The sequence below is a fragment of the Furipterus horrens genome, unplaced genomic scaffold, assembly GCF_987537825.1.
Source record: "Furipterus horrens unplaced genomic scaffold, mFurHor1.1.pri manual_scaffold_6, whole genome shotgun sequence".
NCBI classification, from domain to species: domain Eukaryota; kingdom Metazoa; phylum Chordata; class Mammalia; order Chiroptera; family Furipteridae; genus Furipterus; species Furipterus horrens.
This window is the reverse complement of record NW_028327176.1, coordinates 82,400,908-82,423,596: the sequence shown is the minus strand read 5'-3', so window position 1 is coordinate 82,423,596 and position 22,689 is coordinate 82,400,908. Positions and strand designations below refer to the sequence as shown.

The 22,689-nt window shown below is 41.6% G+C and overlaps 1 protein-coding gene across 3 annotated transcripts in view; it reads left to right on the top strand.

The window, feature by feature from the left end:
* The window catches only part of NPAS2 (neuronal PAS domain protein 2), a 180,583-nt gene that overhangs the window by 64,830 nt on the left and 93,064 nt on the right, over positions 1-22,689 (top strand). For all 3 annotated transcript variants that reach the window (XM_090281939.1, XM_090281940.1, XM_090281938.1), the window contains exon 2: positions 22,260-22,313. In XM_090281939.1, the coding sequence (XP_090138065.1) occupies positions 22,282-22,313 (32 nt within the window). In that variant the 5' untranslated portion in view covers positions 22,260-22,281. The remainder of the gene's footprint in view (positions 1-22,259; positions 22,314-22,689) is intronic.

The window sequence follows — 22,689 nt, the reverse complement described above, 5'->3', positions numbered from 1 at the left end:
GAAACTAATGATAATGAACACACAACAGCCCCAAACCTATGGGACACAGCAAAAGCAGTCCTGAGAGGAAAGTTCCTAGCATACTTAGAAAGGATAGAAGAATCTCAAATAAAAAGTCTAACCCTACAGCTACAAGAACTAGAGCAACATCAACAAACAAAGCCCAGAGCAAGTAGAAGGAAGGAAATCATTAAGATCAGAGCAGAATTAAATGACATAAAGACTAAACAAACAATTCAAAAGATCAATAAACCCAGGAACTGGTTCTTTGAAAAGATAAACAAAATCGACAAGCCTTTAGCCAGGCTCGTCAAGAAAAAAAGAGGGAGAACCCAAATAAAATCAGAAGTGAAAGAGAAGAAATGACAACTTATACCACAGAAATACAAAGGATTGTAAGAAATTACTACAAACAACTGTATGGCAAGAAACTTGAAAACGTAGATGAAATGGACATATTTCTAGAAACACATAATCTTCCAAAAACTGAATCAAGAACAAGCAGAAAGCCTGAACAGACTGATATCAAAGAGTGAAATTGAAGTCGTAATAAAAAAAACTCCTGGCAAACATAAGCCCTGGACCGGATGGCTTCACAGGTGAATTTTACAAAACATTTAGGGAAGAACTAATGCCTACCCTTCTCAAACTATTCAAAAATATCCAGAAAGAGGGAAGACTCCCAAACTTTTTCTATGAAGCCAGTATTACCATAATCCCCAAAGCAGGCAAGACACAACAAAGAAAGAAAACTACAGGCCAATATCACTGATGAACATATGCTAAAATCCTCAACAAAATATTGGCAAACAGGATCCAGCAACACATTAAAAAGATCATACCCCACGATCAAGTGGGATTCATCCCAGGGATGCAAGGATGGTTTAATACTCGCAAATCAAGAAACATAATACAGACTTCCGGCCAAGATGGAGGCATAGACAGACATGCTGCATCTCCCTCCACAACTAAGAAGGAATACAACTACCTCAAAACTAGAAACAACCAGAAGTTCCAGAATATCAAACTACATGGAAGTCCATCAAACAAAGATATAAAGAAGAACTAGTCATCTTGACAGTTAGGAGGGGTGAGGACAGGGCGGAGAGGACACGGTGTGGTGGCAGCAGCGGCAGGCCGGCAGAAAGCGCAGTCATACGTTGTAAAAGTCAAGAGGGACACCTGGGGAGTGTTCCCAGCTCCTCACCAGACCTCACAGCTCACGGTCCCAGCAAGGGGGAATATCAAGCCTCATTGCTTCTGACTGTGCAGACCAGTGGGGGTTGGGGGTAGAAGCAGAAGCTGCCAGTCTCAGCAGAGTCTGCTTGTTTAAAGGGCCCCTTTGGTCCTAGAACATCTGCAGACCCACCCACTCTGGGAACGACGGCCAGGGCAGCAGCTAGAGGGGCGCCAGTCTGGTGCAGAAGTGGGAGAGGTGCCTGGAAAAGGGGCGAGTCCTTGGCTGGCGGCATTGTTCTCTCTCAGACCTCTCCCCTACATATAGTGCCACACATGGTGAAACAGGTTGCCCTGTACTGACGAATACCTAAGGCTCTGCCCCTTACAAAGTAACAGGAGCGACAGCTCTACTTGGGACTAGGAGGCAAACAACACAGGAGCCTGTCAGAATGAGGAGACAGAGAAGTATGGCCTAAAAGAGGAAATGGATCAAGATTCTAGTGGGAGAACTAAGGGACGAGGAGACAGCCAACCTAACAGATGAGGATATAGAGAACCTAACAGACGCAGAATTCAAAACACTGGTGATAAGATTCTCACAGGCTTGACGGACATGCTAGAGTACAGCAAACACATAAGAGAAGAAGTGAAGGCTATGCTAAGTGACACGAAGGAAATCCACACAAAACCAATGGTGAAGGGAAGGAAACTGGAGTCCAAATCAATGATTTGGAACATAAGGAAGAAAAAAAAACAACAGTCAATCAGTGCAGAGTGAGGAAGCAAGAATTGAAAAAAATGAGTAAAACTTCCCAAATTTTGGGAAAGAGATGGACATACAGGTCCAGGAAGCACGGAGGGTCCTGGGCGAGCTAGACCCAGAGGGGACCACACCAGGAAGCATCATGACTGAGATGCCAAAGGTGAAAGATAAAGACTGAGTCCCAGGGACAACAAGAGAGAGGCGGAGAGTTGCCTACAGGGGGGCTGCCTATAGGACTATCAGCTGATTTCTCAGAGGACATTTTGCAGGCAGGAAGGGACTGGCAAGCAGTATTCAATGTGATGAAAGGCAACCTGCAACCAGGATTACTCTATCCAGCAAAGCTATCATTTGGAATGAAAGGGCACATGAAATGCTTCCCAAACAAAGTGAAGCTAAAGGAGTTCATCATCACCAAGCCATTATTATATGAAATGTGAAAGGGACTTATGTAAGAAAAAGAAGATCACAACTATGAACACTAAAATGACAACAAACTCACAAGTATCAACAACTGAATCTAAGAAAGAAAAACAAAATCCAACTAAGCAAACCAGAATAGGAACAGAATCATAGGTATGGGATCATTGGGAGGTTTATCAGCTGGGAGGAGGGAGGGGGAGAAATGGGAAAATGGTGCAGGGACTAAGAAGCATAATCGATTGGTACAAAACAGGGGGATGTTAAGAATAATATAGGAATCAACCAATGAATGAATCAATAAGGGGAACAACAGATTCTCTCTCTCTCTCTCTCTCTCTCTCTCTCTCTCTCTCTCTCTCTCTCTCTCCCTCCTGCCCTCCCTCATTTCCTCTCTCTCTCTCTCAAGTCAATAAATTTTTTAAAAAGTGAGATTTGCAAGATTGCAAGGAACTATGGTTAATGGCTCCCTCCAAGAACTCAGTCTGGGAATGTTCCAGGGTGAAAGTCAGGGTGAACCTGTCTAATAACTTAGGAACTATCAGATCCCTCCACCCAATTGGGACATTTGAGTAGGCTGGTGTGTGAGGAAATTGCAGGTGACATTGAAGGGGGAGCCACAGCAAGGGCAAAGTAGAGAGAGGGCTCTTAAGTAAACTCTTTTCTCTCTCCAAATTAACCCGAGCAGAGAAAAAAATAAATAAATAAATAAAAAGAATAATATAGGAAAGGGTGAAGCCAAAGAACTTTTATGCACTTCCCATGGACATGAACTAAGGGAGATGGGGTTGCTAGAGGGAAGGGGGGTACTTGGCAGAGGGGAGCAAAGGGGAAAAATTGGGACTACTGTAACAACATAATCAATAAAATATACTTAAAAAAGAATAAAGAAAAAGAAACATAATACACCGATTAAACAAAATGAAAGACACAAATCACATGATCATATCAATAGATGCTGAAAAAGCATTTAATAAAGTACAACACCCATTTAGGATGAGAACACTCAGCCAAATAGGAATAGAGGGAGCATACCTCAACATAATAAAGCCCATATACAAGAAACTTGAAGCCAACATCATACTCAATGGACAAAAACTGAAATCATTACCTCTGAGATCAGGAACAAGACAAGGATGTCCACTCTCTCCACTCCTATTCAACATAGTGTTGGAAGTTCTAGCCACAGCAATCAGACAAGAAAAAGAAATAAAAGGCATCCAAATTGGAAAAGAGGAAGTGAAATTGTCATATTTGTAGATGACATGATAGTGTACATAGAAAACCCTATAGACTCCATGAAAAAAACTACTCAACCTAATAAGTGAAATTGGCAAAATAGCAGCGTACAAAGTCAATATTCAGAAATTGAAGGCATTTCTGTACACCAACAACAAAATTCAGAAATAGAAACTAGATAAAACATCCCATTTTCTATAGCAACAACAAAAGAATAAACTACCTAGGAATAAACTTAACCAAAGAGATAAAAGACCTGTACTCAGAAAACAACAGAACACTGAAGAAAGAAACTAAGGAAGATACAAATAAATGGGAGCATGTACCATGTTCATGGATGGGCAGAATCAAATTCATTAAAATGTCCATACTACCCAAAGCAATTTATAAAATCAACACAATCCCTACTAAAATACCAGTGACATATTTCACAAATCTAGAACAAATATTTCAAAAATGTATATGGAACCAAAAAAGACCCCGAATAGCCATAGCAATCTTGAGACAGAAGAGCACAGTAGGAGAAATCACAGTACCTGACATCAAACTATACTACCAAGCCACTGTTATCAAAACAATCTGGTACTGCCATAAGAACAGACATATAGATCAATGCAACAGAATAGAGAACCCAGAAATAAACCCAGGTCTATACGGTCAACTAATATTTGACAGAGGGTAGGAACATAAAATGGAGTAAGAAGAGCCTCTTTAACAAATGCTGCTGGGAGAACTGGACAGGGACATGCAAAAAAAAATGAAACTAGATCACCAACTTACACCACACACCAGAATAAACTCAAGATAAATCAAAAACTTAAATGTAAGTTGTGACACCATAAAAGTCCTAGAGGAAAACATAGGCAGGAAAATTTCAGATATCCCATGTAACAATATTTTCACTGATAGATCTCCTAAGGCAAGGGAAATAAAGGAAAGAAAAAACAAATGGGACTACATCGAACTAAAGAGTCTCTGCTCAGCAAAATAAAACATCAGGAAGATGAAAAGGAAACCAACCATATGGGAAAACATATTTGCCAATCACACCACAGACAAGAGATTGATCTCCAAAGTATATAAAGAACTTACACATCTCAACACCAAGAAGACAGATAACCCAATTTAAAAATGGGCAAAGAACCTGAACAAACACTTCTCCAAGGAGGATATACAGAGGGTCAATAGGCATATAAAAGAATGCTCAACATCACTAACCGTCAGAGAAATGCGAGTAAAATACACAATGAGATACCACTTTACACCAGTCAGAATGGCCATCATCAACAAATCAACAAACAACAAATGCTTATGAGGATGTGGAGTAATGGGAACCCTAGTGCACTGTTTGTGGGAATGCGGACTGGTGCAGCCACTATGGAAAACAGTATGGAATTTCCTCAAAAAACTAAAAATGGAACTGCCTTTTGAACCAGCAATTCCACTGCTAGGATTATACCCAAAGAATCCTGAAACACCAATTCAAAAGAACTTATGCACCTTTATGTTCATAGCAGTGCTATTTACAACAGCCAAGTGGTGGAAACAGCCATAGTGCCCATCTGTAGATGAGTGGATTAAAAAACTGTGGTACATTTACACAATGGAATACTATGCAGCAGAAAGAAAGAAGGAACTCCTGCCATTTGTGAATACATGGATGGAGCTAGAGAGAATTATGCCTAGAGATATAAGCCAGGCAAAGAAAGCAAAATACCATATGATATCACCTAACATAGGAGACTTATGAACAACACAAACAAATGAACAAAATTGAACCGGAGGCATATAAACAAGGTACAGAGTAACAGTCATCAGGGGGGCAAGGGGAAGGAGAGAAGGGGGTCAGTAGGGGAAGGGTTTAGTAGAGGAACTAGTATAAATGACCCATTGACATGGACAACGGGCTGGGGATTCACTATGGGAGAAGGGGTGGTCTGGGTGGGGGGGAAGCAATGGGGGAAAAAGTGGGACAACTATAATAGAAAAACTATAAAAATAAATTTTAAAAATATAAAAATAAAAATAAAAAGAAGAAAGAAGAATTCAATAAAATGAGGAGAGTTTAAGAAGACTCTGGGACATCTCCAAAAGTGTCAACATCCAAATCATAGGGATACCAGAAGAAGAAGAGGAGGAGTAAGAAATTGAAAACTTAGTTGAAAAAATAATTAAAGAAATTTTCCCTAATTTGGCAGAGGAAATAGACATATAAGTCCAGGAAGTACAGAGTCCCAAACAAATTGGACCCAAAGAGGACCACATCATAATTAAAATGCCAAAGGTTAAAGATAAAGAGAGAATCTTAAAAGCAGCAAGAGAAAGACGGAGTTACCTACAAAGGAGGTTCCAAAAGACTATCAGCTAATTCCTCAAAATAAACGTTTCAGGCAAGAAGGGACTGGCAAGAAATATTTAAAGTGACAGAAAGCAAGGACCTACAACCAAGATTACTCTATCCAGCAAAGCTATCATTTAGAATGGAAGGGCAGATAAAGTACTTCCCAGACAAGGTAAAGCTAAAGGGTAAAGCCCTTATTATACAAAATGTTAAAGGGACTTATTTAAGTAAAAGAGGATCAAAACTATGAACATTTAAATGACAACAAACTCACAACCATCAACAATTGAATCTAAAAAAAAAACAACTAAGCAAACAACTAGAACAGGAACAGAATCATAGCTATGGAAATCATTTGGAGGTTTATCAGTTCGGCGGGGGAAGGAAGATAATGGGGTAAAAGGTACAGGGATTAAGAAGCATAATTGGTAGGTACAAAATAGACCGGGGGATGTTAAGAATAGTGTAGGTAATGGAGAAGCTCAGAACTTATATGCACGACCCATGGATATGAACTAAGTGCGTGATTGATGGAGGGAAGGGGTTACTGTGCAGAGGGGGCAAAGGGGGAAAGATTGAGACAACTTTAATAGCATAAGCAATAATATATACTTAAAAAAATATGACACCATGAAGTATGCTAACTTCCTTAGTTAAGTAATCAAGTTAATAGAACATGCTCTAAGATAAGGCTCCTGCTTTCATAAATGCTTTGAAGAGTAGATTTGACTAATATATAGTCGATTGATTTTAACAGCCATTCACTCTCAACTTTGTTAAGTTTGGCTAAAAATGTAAAACTAATTATTTAAAATAAAAAAAAGAATCCAAACTTCCCCTGTTTTACCTAGAAATTTCAAAGTTTTCATTTTCAGAAATTGGGACAACTGTAACAGTGTAATCAATAAAATACGCTGTAAAAAAAGCTTTTTTTTTTTTTTAATTTTCATTTTATTGTTCTTCAAAGATGTCTATTCAGCTGTGACCTCCTTAACCTAGGTGTATGACATTTTTAAATTTTCAATTCTATTTTATTTTAGAGAGAGGGGAAGAGAGGGAGAGAAACGATGTGAGAGAAAAGCATCGATTTGTTGCCTTCTGCCTTCTGCAAGCACCCCAATGGGGGCAGAACACAGAGCCCTCAACCAGGCATGTGCCCTGAATGGGAATCAAATCAGCAATCTTTCAGTTTTCAGGGCGACACCCAACCAGCTGAGCCATGCTGTCTAGGGCTATATGCTATTTTGTTAAGTAGACCAAGCAGAGGTGACAAGCTTTGCACTGAAGAAGAGTCATTTTTGAATGGGATTCTGTGCTCTTCTAATGAGTTGGCCATGAGCCACTCACACATTTCAAATGTGATTCAGTGTACAGATATATTTTTTATTGCCAGCTCTTCAGGAAAATACTATTACGCCAGTTGAAGATGTCTTCTAGTACAGAAACCTTTTGAATTGCAAGAGACATTTAAAAGGACTTGCTATGTAGCATGTTCTCTGGTAGCTAGAAATATCTTTGGAATTTAAAAATAAAGTAATTGAAATCCATGGCTAGAATCTATATTTAAATGTGCAACACTACCTTTTAAATGGTTCCTGGATTGCTATAATAATAATCACCTGAGATAACATTCATTGAGCTTTTTACCTGGTGTCTCACATTTTAGGTGCTTTGCAGGTATTATGTCCATAAGTCTTCACTGTCCTGTGAAGGTGAGAAACTGAGGCACAGAGAGGTTTAGTTACTTGCCTGAGGTGACTCAGCTAGTTAAATGACAGATCACATTTTGAGCACAGGATCTTCTGGACCATTGGTCTTCATCTTCCTTTGTCAGTGGTGGAGCTCCCAAGGCACAATATCTGTGCTAAATAAATATGGGAACAAAGGCCCAGGGCCAGGAAGAGGAAAACAGGACTGTCACAGAGGTCAAGGGATCCTCTGCCTCTGTCTTTTCAGTCTTTAAAAGGCCAGAGAAGAAACTTTTCAGATAAGGTCATTTCTGAAAGAGGTTTGGGTGAACCTTCCCAAAGTCATGTGTTTTTAGATCTGAACATTTCTAAAAGGTATATTGACCAAACCTTCTAATGCCTTTGTTACAAAAATAAAGAGAACACAATATGCAGCATTTTAGAAGAAAACCTTCTAAAAATTACAGATATCTGCATTTACAGATTATGGTACCGTGGCCTAGCCTGGGTCACAAGGCCACTGCTCACTTAAAACTTCTCAGGGACTCCGTGACTAACTTTCTTCTGGTGCTGCTCCAGGGTCACAGGTCAGCTATTTGAGGGGTTGAGCTAGGGGTCCTGTCCCTTTCAGGAGCCCTGGGGAGCAGGACTCCAGGTTTGTGCTGGGCCCTCTTGAGATGACCTGATTTCAGACACCAGCTCTTGGACATAGGTTAGATCACATGGGCCTCGAGGGAATATGCCTCAATGTGGCTGGTCCTTTGTACAACTTCTGAGCCCAAGAGGCCCAAAGGAGTGTCCTTTCTATTTGGATCAAACACAGTAAAGGTAGTGACAGTGCAGTGCCTTTCTCTACAGCAATGGCCCTGTGTCCACAGACCCTGACACCACTGATTCCAGTCCATTCTTGCCCTAAGAAGGGTCCAGTTATTACCAGTAGCTGTGGGGCAGTTGAGGGGGGAAGTGTCAGGAGCAGGTGGAGGCAGGCGGCATGCTGGAGGCAGCACCACAGTTGGCTGGTATTGTTGGTACAGATATCAGGGTGTTGTACTTGTGCAGGTGACGGGGCTATTTCACCACCATGAAGACATGGATTGATTTGTTTTTGAAGGCAAAGAAATAGCAGTGAGCGTCATCATGCTGTTTTTCTGCAGTTTGGGGTATTTTAAGGAACCATTTCCCCAAGCTTTCTTTGTGTTTTCCTCCTCACTTGGGTCCGCTGTCCATGGACACCCTGAGACCCTATCATTAGCTCATCACGATGGCAGAGCCATGCACAGAGCTGGCCTACTTCTCCTGTTTGCCCACAGAAGGCTAAGCCCGTTTAATGTTGTCCAGAGGGACTGTGCAGAGCAAGGAGCTTTCTGAGTCATGCAGATGGCAGTCTTCTGAGTGAACAAGGTTTAATCTCTTTGCCCTGTTTTTCATTAGTCTAAAGGCTTAGGACCCAGCACCTGAGGTGACTTGGGGACAATGTCCATACACAGGGCATCCTGCATCCCAGTTCATCCTCTCCCCTATGGATCCTACATTATGGTAAATTCTTGCTGGGAACCAAAAGGACCAGCTTCTCTCCAAACTTTAAAAACAGATTCCAAACCGAAATCTCCTCTCCTGCATGTCTTGTGTCCTGGGAGCCTATACCGAGATGCACAGAGGATGGGAACTGTGCCTGCCTTCTGTTCAGAAGGTTACCATCTAATGGAGGATGGGGGTGGGGGTTATGGACCTAGCCACAGCAGAAATAGATTGGTGTTATAATCAGGTGAGGATGATGAGGGGATAGGTAGAAGTGCTTCTCTGACCTTTTTGGATGGTGTGGAAGGCTGGAGAGATGAAGAAGATGGCAATGGCAGTGGAGGCAGAGAAGGATTTTGTGGCAATTTAGATATCAGGAACAGTGACGGGGGAAGATGTGACAGGGTGAGGAAGTCACAGATTGACAAGTCTTCATCTAGCTGTGAATGTGCTATGCTTAAGAACTCAAAGTGCATGTTCTGAGCCAGGAGAAGTGTTCACTAGTAGGTGTATACAGTCCTTGCCAAACACACAGTCTCTCTCTCTCACACACACTTTTGTTCCTTACTGAAATGTTGCCATGTCGCTGCTTGTGGGTGTAGGATTGTGTCTGTTAGAGTCATTCAGGGAAAAATCATAGGATCAGATAGTCATGGTTAAATGAGCTGGCATGAGAAAACCAGAAGCTAGAGCTCATCTGTAGCTTATTTCACAAACTCATGTATTATATGCAGAGCAAAATGCTTTACTAAAGGTGTCCTGGGCCAGCCCATTCTAATCCCAGAGCCTTGACTAAACAGTTCTGACTGAGGCAGTTACTTTGAACACTCCTTGACACTGAAGTCATCACCCAGAGCTTCAGAACTGAGGAGACAGGGGAGTTGGGCCAGTGGGTGAATTGTGTGCATTTATCGGGGCCACTTCATTAGGCATTTATAAGAGGAAAGAACTCAGTCTCTGGTTTAAAAAAGAAAAATGTATTTCCCATTTCTCTTGCAGTCTTTTTCAGTGTCATCCAGGGGCAGATGTAAGGAGAGAGATCTGAGCTGTCTTTCATGTACAGCATGAATATCTGAATGTACAAAGTGGGGAAACTGGAGATTTATACTCTTGCAGGGGTAAAACCCTACTTACTGGCTTTTAAATGCCGCAAAAAAAATCAGACATATCTGTATCTGCTGGCTCTCCATTTGCTTGTTGAACAAGCTATGTCACAGCCCATCCTTTTCACCCTCTGCCAGGGTCTTTCTGGAAGATATGCTTTAAGTCCCTTCTCTCAGGGGCCCTGAAGGCTCCCTGACCAAGTGCTATCTGTCTGTTCCTATGTCTCATCTTCCCATTTGTGTTGTAGTGTCTGTATGGCAGACCTTCCTTTGGGCTTTGGTTGTAGAAGGGGCTGCAAGTGTTTCTGGAGGAGAAGATGGAGGTAAACTGTCAGCTTCCGGGATGCCCAGTTCACACAGACCTCAGTGTGCATGTCATCATGTCCACGGTGATGGGATTAGAGAATATGTGCTGCTCCTGAGAAGCTGGGAGATACTAGAGAAGTCCATCATTGTTGTCCTTGTTATGGGAATGCTTGGAGGGTGAGTGTGGGTTAAGGAGAGCAAGGAAATTACTCTAGCCAAAGCGGATCAGGGGTTCAGAAGTGTGACCATTTCCATAGGACCCTCCATGGAGTTTCTGCCTTGCATTTCATGAATGTGGCCTGTTCATAGGGGGTGTCCCCCTTTCCTCTGTCCTCTCTAGTCAGGGTTGCTTCTCGTTAGGTGAGCTGGACCTTTCTCAGAGTGCCCCTTCCCAGGCCCCCTGTGATATCAGTGCTGTGGCTCAGAGTCTGTGCTTGCCCCCAGAGACACACGGGGTGTGCCATTGACAGAGGTGACCTCCAGCAGGCACAGAGAGATGTGCCCAGGCACAAGGCCAATTTCCCAGCCATCAGCTCAGATAGAATCAGACTCTTGCCATATGGGGAAGGCTGCCCAGGTGGCTTGGATGGACCTTTTAGCACCACCCCCGTTCCACAGGAAGCCCGCAGAGATGCACCCACCTCCCCAGGGGCAATCCCTCTCAGTTGAATTATGGATGAGTTCATGGACACCTTTGACAAGTGAACACATTAGAGACAAAGTCACACTAGTGTGCAGCTAAAGGCAGAGAGTCCTGCAGGGCTTCTGCAGCCTTAAGCTCAGCCAGAGGCTTTCTCAGCACAGAGGTTGGGGTCGGGGTATGCAGAAGCTCAGAAGCATTTTGGGGAGAGCAGACCACATCCTCAGTTTAAACTGTAAAGAAAAGTAGTGATTGCAATGGTGAAGAGGGAAGACAATGCAAAGGAAATATGTTTTGTACCAACAAGATAGGTGGCATTAAGCTCCAACGTCCTGGCCCCTCTCAAACTTATGCTTTCTGACCACTGTGCTTGGGAAAAGAGGCATTTTACCTTTTGTGCCCAGCCCATCCTCTGCTAAGGGCTTTGTGTACATGAGCTGTCCTGATGAGTTCTCCTATGGATGGTGAGAAATAAGTACCACGCCACATTTAAGATGAGGCAGCCATTTCCCAGGCCTTGTCTAGACCACCACACTAAGTGAAGAAAGAAGCATGGAGGACATTCAAAGCTAGATCTCGTTAGCTCCCAAATTAATTTTGCCACCTCCCACAGTTAGTAGTTCACATGAAACATCCCAGATTTTTATTAAATATTATTTGGTGTTTAATTATTCTGATATTAAACCCAGAATTCTGCAGCCAAAACAAATTTGACCTCTTGTCTCAAGGGCATCTTTTCTTTCTTTTACTCTCCTTGCAAACTTGAGCACAATTAAGGTGAGTGTTCCTGGGCCCAAAAGAGCATTGCGACAGCCGTTATGTGGAGGAGAGATGCTGGCTTGAGGCAGTGTTTTATGGATTCATTTCAGTTTGTCTGTGACAGCTAAATGGCAGTTTCTAGCAAAGGCATTCATTGACTCAGCTCTGAGCATGACTCACCAATCTCCTTTTCCCTCCTGCTGATTTTTATAGGCCTCTATTGTCCACACCCTGACCACACACTGTCGCCCATCAGATTCTCTAGCTGACTCATGTTTACACTGTGAAATCTGTATGCTTTATAAAGGGGCTTCCTAAAAGGAGTCTTAAGTGATTGAAAAATAAGTTCCAAAGGTGACAAGAAGAATATGCCATGTTAGGATGACTCTCCTACCCAGATAGTGTGACAATTTTTATTTTGGAAATTCTTTGCTGACCAAATGATGTCATTGTAAATTTACATAACAAATTTTCTAACTTTCTCCAGCCATTCCTTCAATCTCCTGAATAATGAATCAGCAGACCCTTAGAAAGGGGAACGTGATCCTGAAAAGCAGATAACACCTCAGCGTTGACCTTAGAGAAGCTTGTGATATAATTTTCAAAAGGTCATGGAAGCTTGCTTAAGTGGGTGTCATCTTGGTTTCTTCCGAGTATCCAGTTTAGCAAGCTTGAAAAAAGCATGGGAGTAGCAAGGATTAAGGACAGGCCTGTCTACCTTGCCTTTGCCAAGTTGAGAAATATGCCAGAGTGTGATGAAAATTTCACAGGTGAAAGGGAATCAGGATTGCAGAAGTGGGCACGTCTCAGCTTTTCACTGTCCATTTCCTTTAGAAAAGCTATTTTTTTTCTCCAGAGAATGAATCACTGCAACCAAAAAGACATTCCCTGGAGGGGAAGAATTAAAATATGAAAGTTATTTCCTAGCCTCTCCCAAGGGACAAAGGGAGACGAATAAGTGTCATAGTTCACCATGACTGTTTTTCAAAGCTTTTATTTCTTAAATATAATGAGTAAAAGTAAGTATCAAGTTCCAACGGGTGAAATACATACATTAATCCAAACATGGGTTCCCCTCACCAGGGACCTTTGAGGAGGGTAGAAGACACTCTCGCTTTTGATAATAAATAAACCCCAGTCTTTGGGGATATATGTGTGCTTGGTATTGCCTCTTTTTATTAAAATTTGATTTTGTTTTAAATATTTTTTTCTTTTTATTGAACAGAAGTCATCAGGTTTGGTTGGTGTGTGTGTGTGGGGGGGGAAATAATCATTTTCCATCTAATGTGGGACCTGTAAACTGAAACCATTTCTCAGCCAATTTGAAAATGTTATGATTTTATTTTGTAAAAACATTGGCCTTGCAGCAAAACAAGCTTATGCTAGTTGGGGAAAACTGATGATGATTGAGTTACCCACTAGGCCTATAAAAGCTGTACAAAAAGGTCAAAATGAAAAGAGAGGGAAGAGGAAAGCAGAGGAATGACAGCATGTTTTAGTAAATATAATTTTATTAGAACACAGCCACACCCATGCCCTACTCATTGTCCGTGGCTGCTTAGCACTACGATGGCAGAGCTGAGCAGTTGCAGAGACAGTATGGCCTGCATCTAAAATGCTTACTAAGAAGTCCTTTACAGAAAAGCATTGCCAACCCCCGCATGTGTAGAACAACATATCTTTCCATGGATGTTTCATGCAGCCTCCTTGGGAGACCCAGAAGTGAGCTGCCAGGTCCCAGGGGTCCCAGTCCCCTGTGTAATTCATTACTCCCCCACCTTGCTGCTGACATACTTCAGGATCCAGGGCAACATGGTATGAAAAAATAGTCCCTCTGCCATCTGTTTACCAAGGACCAGAATTCCAATCAGTTGTGTAATAGGTGGCCGGGAGAAAAAATGTTCTAGAGCTCTTAGGGCAGAAATTTCACCTGGCTAATGAAAATGTCTCTTGCAGACCTCTTTTGTTTTTTAGTTTAATTAAAATCTATAGATATTACAGGGGAAGAGGGAGTATAAGGGAGATAAATGGCAATGGAAAAAAATACAACAAAAATTTTTTTAATTACTTTTCTAAAAAAAGAAAAAAAATTATGTACACACCCTGACTGCTGTGGCTCAGTTGGTTGGGCATTGTTCTGCAAACTGAAACGGCGCTGGTTTGATTTCCTGTCAGGACACATGGTTTGATTCCTTGTCAGGACACATGCCTAGGCTGTGGGTTTAGTCCATGGTCAGAGCAAGTACCAAAGGCAACCGATCATGTTTCATACATATATCAATGTTTCTCTCCCTTTCTTTTTCCATCCCTTTCCCTCTCTCTAAATAAAAGTAAATAAATGAAGTTTAAAAATAAAAAAAGAACTATGTACAAGTTGAAAAAAATAAAGTCAATAGATATTTATTGGGGGCATCCTCAGTCATTTCTACCTAGATTTATTCCATTTCCTTCTTTCCCTCCTTACAACTTCCCAAGGACCTCAGTTTCTGGTGATTTATCACTAGGTACCATGGGAAGGTCCACTACGTCAGGCACGACTGTATACATGTGTCTGTCTTTCTGCCATGCCTAAATATACACACACACATACCAACCACCAACATGAAGATGGGAATAATACTCCCATTCTGCCCAAAGACATTTTATAGGTGTATGTACCAGTCTTTACTGCTAACTGGTTAACTCATTGTCATTTCTGATATTGTGATTTAATAGTAGCTAAAAGTTCTTGATGACTTATTTGTGCCAGGCACTGAGCAGGGTTTCTTCACTGATTCTCTCATTTCCTTCTTACAACCACACAATGCTCTTATCCCCACTTCAAAGAAGGGCATGAGGGCTGGGAGTGCAAGGTCACACCAAGCTAGTAAAGGGCAGAGCCCTTTTGTTTCACCAACCCAAGAGGAACAGCTGGAGATGCAGTGAGATTCTTAAGGGGAGCTCACACACACACTTGCCCCAGGCTCCAGCAGGGGCAAGAGATGGACTGGAGACTTGAGTGCTGTGGGAGAAACCATTTGGAGAGATTGCTCCCCTCCCGTTGGCAACAGCCAGAGGGGAAGTAGTAGCCCTGTGTGAGGAAAGTACTTGGCCTCACCCCATGGTGCTTAAACCTGACTGTGGATTTCAGAGTGACTAGAGTAAACAGTGAAAGAGAGACCTTGACAGAACAGCACTGATAGTTGAGATTAGGCTGCCTAGATCAAGTCTTAGACAAAAGCTGAAGTCAACAGGGTGGTTCCAGAAAGAGAAGAAAGGGCAAAAAATATAGAAACTACAATGACAAATTCCACTGTAACATTCTCATACATATCTTTTAAATAGTCATTCTTTGTCCTCCCAGTCTGTAAGTAAATAGTCTTTATGTTATAGTTTATTTTAAATCTCATATTTTGCTCCTCCCTTTTCTCAGTCAATTTTATCATTTGATTTTCTTCTCTTATATTTATTTTAAATTCTGTATTTTCTCTTACAACCACTCATTTCCAATCAGCACTCATTTTTTCTTACTTCTCCAGCCTCTCCTTTTTTCAATCATAAAATATTTACTCTATTCCCACCTTGACCAATCTGTGACATTCCTGCAAATTTATTCATAGATATTCACTATTCCAGTATTTCAAATCTCAAATCATATCATCCCCCTCTTCTAATCCATCTGTACCTTCCTCCAACCCATTCTTTCTTTCACTTTAAATTTGAAATTTTCCCTATCTTAGCCTGGTTTCATTCTTCACTCTAAGTATTCCTGCTCCTTCTATCATCTCAAAATCACTTCCTTTTCCCCAGACATCTCTTCAGCTTCTCTTTCTTTCCTTTTCTACCCCTTACTTCAATCCCACCTACATTAATCTTACTTCATAGGTTACTGTTAGTGCTGTGGTGAAACGTTTTCTCTAATTTCGGGCTGATTTTTTTCTGTTTTCTTATTCATCATCCTTATTATTTTTTCTTTGTGTATGTTGATTCCCTTACACACACACACACACACACACACACACATATATATATATATATTTTTTCCATTTCTATTTAAACCTAATACTACATGTTTTCCCTCTCTCAATTCATTACACCTTTATCCCTCCCTTTTTAATATACAATATAAATATTATTTTCTTTTTCTCATTGCTTTGTCCCTACTTGCTATGATCATTGCTCCTCCTTCTCCCCTCTCAAAATTCATTTTCCTTTCAGTTAGTCAACCCTTAATTATTTTTTCTTTCTTATAATAGTCTCAATCTCATTATATCCTTATTAACACTGGCTCATTAACAATTGATACAGTGATTGAGGGTGGGGGATATCTTTGTGGGTGTAGGATTCTTGCCTGGGCAGGTGGCTTAGTTTTAGCAGCAGCCCAACAACTGTTTACAAGACGAAGTGGGCAGAGTGACTCCCAGTCAGCTAGCTGGAGGGAAGGACCCACCAAAAGCAATACAACACCAAGAAAAACCAAAATTCTACCAGACAGCCCAATAAAAGGCACAAAGGGCATCCCAAGAGCATTAGGTTCAGGAGATCAAGAAGTCTGCACCACTGAATCCCAGAGAACTCCCACCACAGAAAGTCACAACACAAAAGCAGGAAGTTAAAACAGATCAATCTAAGAAGCAGAAAAAAACAAGAGCAGTCACATAAAGTGAGGAGATGAAGAAAAAACACCCCACCAAAAGGAAAGGAGAACTATTCACAGTGGAGGGATAGATGATAGAGAAGCAAACAAACTGTTAGACATAGAATTCAGAACAATGGTAATAAGGAAGCTCAATGAACTCAACAAACTCAGAGAAAACTACAATGAACTCCAGGAAAACTACAAAAAACTCCAGCAAAATCACAGAGAACTCCAGGGAAGCTACAAGGAATTTACTGACAACTACACCAGCATTAAAAGAGACATAGAAACTATCAATAAGAGCCAGGAGGAAATAAAGAATGCAATTTCTGAATTGAAGAACACAGTAGAAGGAATCAAAAGCAAGGTAAATGAAGCAGAAGATCAGATCAGTGAGTTAAAGGACAACATAGAAAAAGATTCCCAGAAAGTGCAAAAAAAATGAAAAAAGACTGAAGATTAAGGCAGTTTAAGAGAGCTTCAGGACAACATGAAACGCAGTAATATCCATATCATTGGGATACCAGAAGGAGAAGAAGAGAAGCAATGAATAGAAAACCTGATTGAAAAAATAATGACAGAAAACTTCTCAAACATGAGGAAAGAAAAAGTCTAACAAGTACAGGAAGCACAGAGGGTCACAATAAAGATTAACCCAAAGAGGCCCAATCCAAGGCACACCATAATTAAAATGGCAGCATTCAAAGACAAAGAGAATTCAAAAGGCAACAAGATAAAAACAGCAAGTAACATACAGGGGAGCTCCGATAAGGCTACCAGCTGATTTCTCAACAGAAATACTACAGACAAGAAAGGACAGACAAAAAAAATATTTCAAGCAATGAAAAACAAAGGCCTACAACCATGACTACTTTATCCAGCAAGGCTCTCTTTCAAAATGGAAAGTGAAATAAGGAGTTTCCCAGACAAAGGAAGACTAAAAGAATACATCTCCAGCAAACCAACATTGCAAGAGATGCTAAAGGAAATGGTTTGAGAAGAAGAAGAAAAAGAGAGAGGGAGAGGAACACAGGGACAGAGGGAAAAAGTCACAATGAATAAGTACCTATCAAAAATAACCTTAAATGTAAATGGATTAAATGCTTCAATTAAAAGACATAGGATACACACTTCCAGCCAAGATAGAGGCCTAGACAGACACGCTGCATTTCCTTCCACAGTTAGGAAGGAATACAACTACCTCAAAAGTAGAGACAACCAGAAGTTCCAGAAGATTGAGCTGCATGAAAGTCTAACAGAAAAAGATAAAGAGGAAATACTCATCCAGACAGGTAGAAGGGGCGGATCCTGGAAGGAGAGGACATAGTGTGGTGGTGGCAGCAGCAGGCCGTGAAAAGTGAAGTCACACATTTTAAAAAGTAGAGAGGGACACCTGGGAACCACTCCCAGCACAAGACTAGACTGAGCAGCTCACATTTCCAGAGCTGGGGAAAATAAACCCTCATTGCTTCTGACTGTGCAAACCAGTGGGGGTTGGGGCTGAAGAGGAAACTGCTGGTCTCTCAGTAGAGTCCGCTAAGGGGTCCCCACAGTTCTAGAATGTCCGCAGACCAACCCACTCTGGGAACGAAGGCCAGGGCAAAAGCTAGAGAGGTGCCAGTCCCATACAGGAAGCAGGAGAGGTGCCTGGAAGAGGGGCAAGAGTGTTGAGCAAGCGGCATTGTTCCCACTCAGACCCCTCCACCACACACAGCACCACATGTGGTGAAACAGGTCACCCTGTACTGATGAACACCTAAGCCTCCACCCCTTACAACATAACAGGTGCGACAGCTCTACCTAAGAAACAGAGGCAAACAAACACAGGAGCTTGTCAAGATGAGGAGAGAGAGATGGCCCAAAAGAAGGAACGGATCAAGGTTCCAGTGGGAGAACTAAGTGATGAGGAGATAGCCAACCTCACAGATGAGGAGATAGCAAACATAACTGATGTAGAGTTCAAAACACTGGTGATAAAGATGCTCACAGGCTTGACAGATATACTTGAGTATGGCAAATGCATATGGGAAGAAGTGAAGGCTATGCTAAATGAAACGAAGGAAAATCCATACAAAACCAATGGTGAAGGGAAGGAAACCAGGGTTCAAATCAATGATTTGGAACATAAGGTAGAAATAAACAGTCAACTAGTACAGATTGAGGAAACAAGAATTGAAAACAATTGAAAAAAATGAAGCGAGGCTTAGGAACCTCTGGGACAACTTTAAACGTGCCAACATTCAAATCACAGAGGTGCTAGAAGGAAAACTTGCCAAATTTGGTAAAGGAAATAGACATACAAGTGCAGGAAGCACAGAGAGTCCCAAACGAGCTAGACCCAAGGAAGACCACACCAAGACACATCATAATTAAAATGCCAAAGGTGAAAATTAAGAGAGAATCTTATTCCTTTTCCATTTATTAAGTAGATTTTGTCTTCTGTAAGGGACGCCTGCCCCCCATGTTATTTATTTGTTTAATTATTTATTTGTAACAGTATGTATTTGTGAATGTTTAGTTTATTCTATAATCTATTATTCCTTATAACCTATCATTACTTATTTTGTTGCTCAAATAGTCCCAGGATCCCTTCTTTGCCAGGCTCTTTTCCTCTGTCTCATAATTATTGTCAGTTTCTCAAGTGTTTAGTTGCTAGATGCAAATGCCTACATTTAATTTGGGGAGATGTAGCAAGGCTTAAAAAGACTCCAAATAGTTTATATTCTAGAAAAAAAAATCAAAGAAACCCAGAACTGGAAGGGCCCCTAAGAAATGAACCTTACTAGGGATGCTGGATCTTCTCTCCATTCCCCTCCACACCTCTCCACCCTCCTCACTGCTCCAGGAGGCTTCCTGCTTGTACCTTCTGGGTAGTGTGGCTAATAGGGAACAGAAGAATAAAATTAAGAAGGGCTGAGAGTGAGGTGAGGTATTTATTCCCTTGGCTCCTTTCTTACAAAGTTCCTTTAGCTGGGCTGCATTCTTCCACCAAATGCCACCTCCCCTATATGACATGCTCTTTCCAGGTCTGGGTCACCATTTCCCTTTTTTCCCATAAACCTTAGAGGTGTTAACAGCTTTGGTGACATTAACTCTAGGTAACTATACTATTCCCTTGGCTCCCCTACTCCTCACTCACACCTTTATAGCAATCCCTTTATTAATAATCTCTCCTTGAAGTATCCTAACCATCCCATCTGCTCCTGTCAGGGCCCTGACGAATAACACTCATAAATGTCTGACCCACCTAGAATATGTGGTTATGCAGAGTCAAGACTCTACAATTTCCCTCCACTGTTCAATCTGGAGGTAAATCACATCAATGGTTATTTTCTCAGCTCCAAACAGAATCTTCTCTACCTTTATTTAAGCTCACTTTTTTTCCCCTGGCACTCTGGTTACAAAAATTTAAAAAATAATAGTACCAGTAATAATAACTTCTCAAAATCCTTCTCATTGGAAACTCTATACAGTTGAGAAGAGTAGTCACCTCTTAAACTTCTTTATTATTTTTTTAACCTGGTCTCCTAGGACTGACTTTCTTCCCCTTGACCCTCTTCCTTCTGTGCTATTGGGCCCCTCCAGCTTCTCCACATTATAAAGTACAAGAGTGATTCAAAAATATAGGGAGAAGAGGGGTAAGATGGGAGAAGGGGTGTAAGAAAGGGAAGGGTCTAGTCAATGAACTAGTATAAATCACCCATGGACATGGACGATGGGGTGGAGATTGACTGTGAGAGAAGGGGTGGGTGGAGTGGGGGGAGCAATGGGAAGAAAAGTGGGACAACTGTAACATAAAAACATTAAATAAATCAAAATTCATATATATTATATATTATATATGAGGTACACCCATGTTCATAGCAGCAACACTCACAATAGTCAAGGGTGAAGCAACTCAGTGTCCATCGGTGGTCACCTGGATAAACAGAAGATGGTTATACATTATTCAACCTTAAAAAGGAAGGAAACTCTGACATGCTATGACATGATGAACCTTGAGGACATTATGCTAAATAAAAATAAGCCTGTCACAAGAGGACATTTACTGTGTGACTCTACTTAAAGAGGTCCATAGAGCAGTCAAATTCATAGACAAAAAGTGGAATAGTGGTTGTCAGGAGCTGGTGGAGGGGGGATGGAGAGCTAGCATTTAATAGGCAGAGCTTCAGTTTTATGATATGGAGATTTCTGGAGATGGTGGTGGTGATGGTTGTACAATAATGTGAATGTACTTAATGCCAACCCTGGCTGGTTTGGCTCAGTGGATTGAGCGTCGGCCTGCGAGCTAAGTGTCGCTGGTTCGATCTTCCAATCAGGGCACATCAGAGAAGGAAAACTCTGACTCCAAAAAACCTCCGCTGCCTTGCGGCATACCTCTTCAGGGGAAAGGCTAAGGGAGTAAACCCCGACAGAAAATCCAGAGCCGGAGTCCCTAAGGCGGTTTGACGTTGTAGTCAACACCAGCAACTCCTGCGGCGCACCTGAAGGCAAGCTGTATTGACTCCGTCTTTCCCTTGGACCCTTCAGCTGCGAAGAGAGGGGGGGTCTGCTGCATGGGCAACAGCAGACCCTCCATATCACCCCGCCCAGGCTCTGTAGCTTCAGCTTCACTGGAGAGGACACTCCAGCGTCATCGTAAGATGTCGATTCAACACGGGAGGAGACAGATACCGTGTCACTCCCGAGTCGGACTGCACAGCCATTCTCGGCGGTGCAGATAGACTCTTAAGAAGCTACACCATCATCTCTCGAGACGGACGGCTGCCAACGACGACTTAATGCCAATGAACTGTAGATTTAAAAATGATAAATTTTATGTTATGTGTACTTCACCATAATTTTTAAAGTAAAAATGAAAGCAAACAAAAATCATGGTAAAGGCATGGGCTACAATAGGTATGACAAAACAGTACATACATGGAGCCTCTGTTGCAGGTGCTACCAGAAAACTGAGCTTAGGTGCCTCCTCTCCATACAGATCAGTTGAACACTGTGACCTGGTTCAGCAAAGTTTCAGACAGTAAGGCAGCCTCTGATGACTTTGGGCTGCAAGAATATTCCTGGATTGTTACTTAATTTTCACATCTATGTACCTTGACTATCTAGGGAACTGTGAGTGCCTTAAAGGAATCACCGTGGGCTATGCTCTTATGGGGCCCCCATTCCTCCAGGCTGTATTGTATGAGAAGTTTGTATTTTTAAAAGAATAGATAAATACAGGCTCGCCTTTAGAATGTCATGGGAAATCTGTAGGTTTAAGGCTGAGATATACAGGTGCTTCATTCAGCTGGGTCTAGATAGGATTCTCAAAGTGTGATCTGGGGTCCCCTGGTAAGCCCACAATGTCAAAACAGTTTTCTGAATATTAACATTACCTGCCTTTTTTATTCTCATGAGTGTGCAGTGGACTTTTCTGGATATTCCTTGACATCTGATGAATTCATTGCTCTGATGGCTAATGGAATAAGTGTATATTTAATATTTTTCGGTTTTAACCCACATACACAAGAGCTCTTTCAATTCCTTAATAATTTGTGAGTGTGTACAGAGTTGCTTGGACCGAAAGGTTTGAGAACCTCTGGACTAAGGCACGTGGGTTAGATAAGACTAAAATTAGGTCAACCAGAAAGACCTGTAAGAAAGAGCTAGAAGCAGACAGTAATCATTTATTCTTTTTTGCAGGAAAAACTGCATAGAAAATCTAATGGATGAAGATGAGAAAGACAGGGCAAAGAGGTAAGAGGAACCATCTTCTTGCCTTGGCAGTGTCTGTGTGGCCGGACAGTCTGACGCTGGCTTGTCTGCACTCAGTGTAGATGGATGCGCCAGCAACAAGAGCAATAGGAACAGACCCTCAACACCAACTCTCCTTGAAATATTGCAGTGCTCTGTTAAAAAATTCAGATCAGCTCCGTCAGTTTGGCTTCTTACCCTGAAATTACTCCTTGTCTGGGACTTGCCAAGTGGTTTATATTTTCAACATGTTCTTGTGTGAACCCTGTTGTCTTGGGTCTACTTTCAAGGCTTCTGGTTACTGCTTTTCCAAGACAGACACTGCCTGACTAGGGAGCTGGATTGGAGCCAGGCAGGCCTGGGTTCAAATCATGGCTCT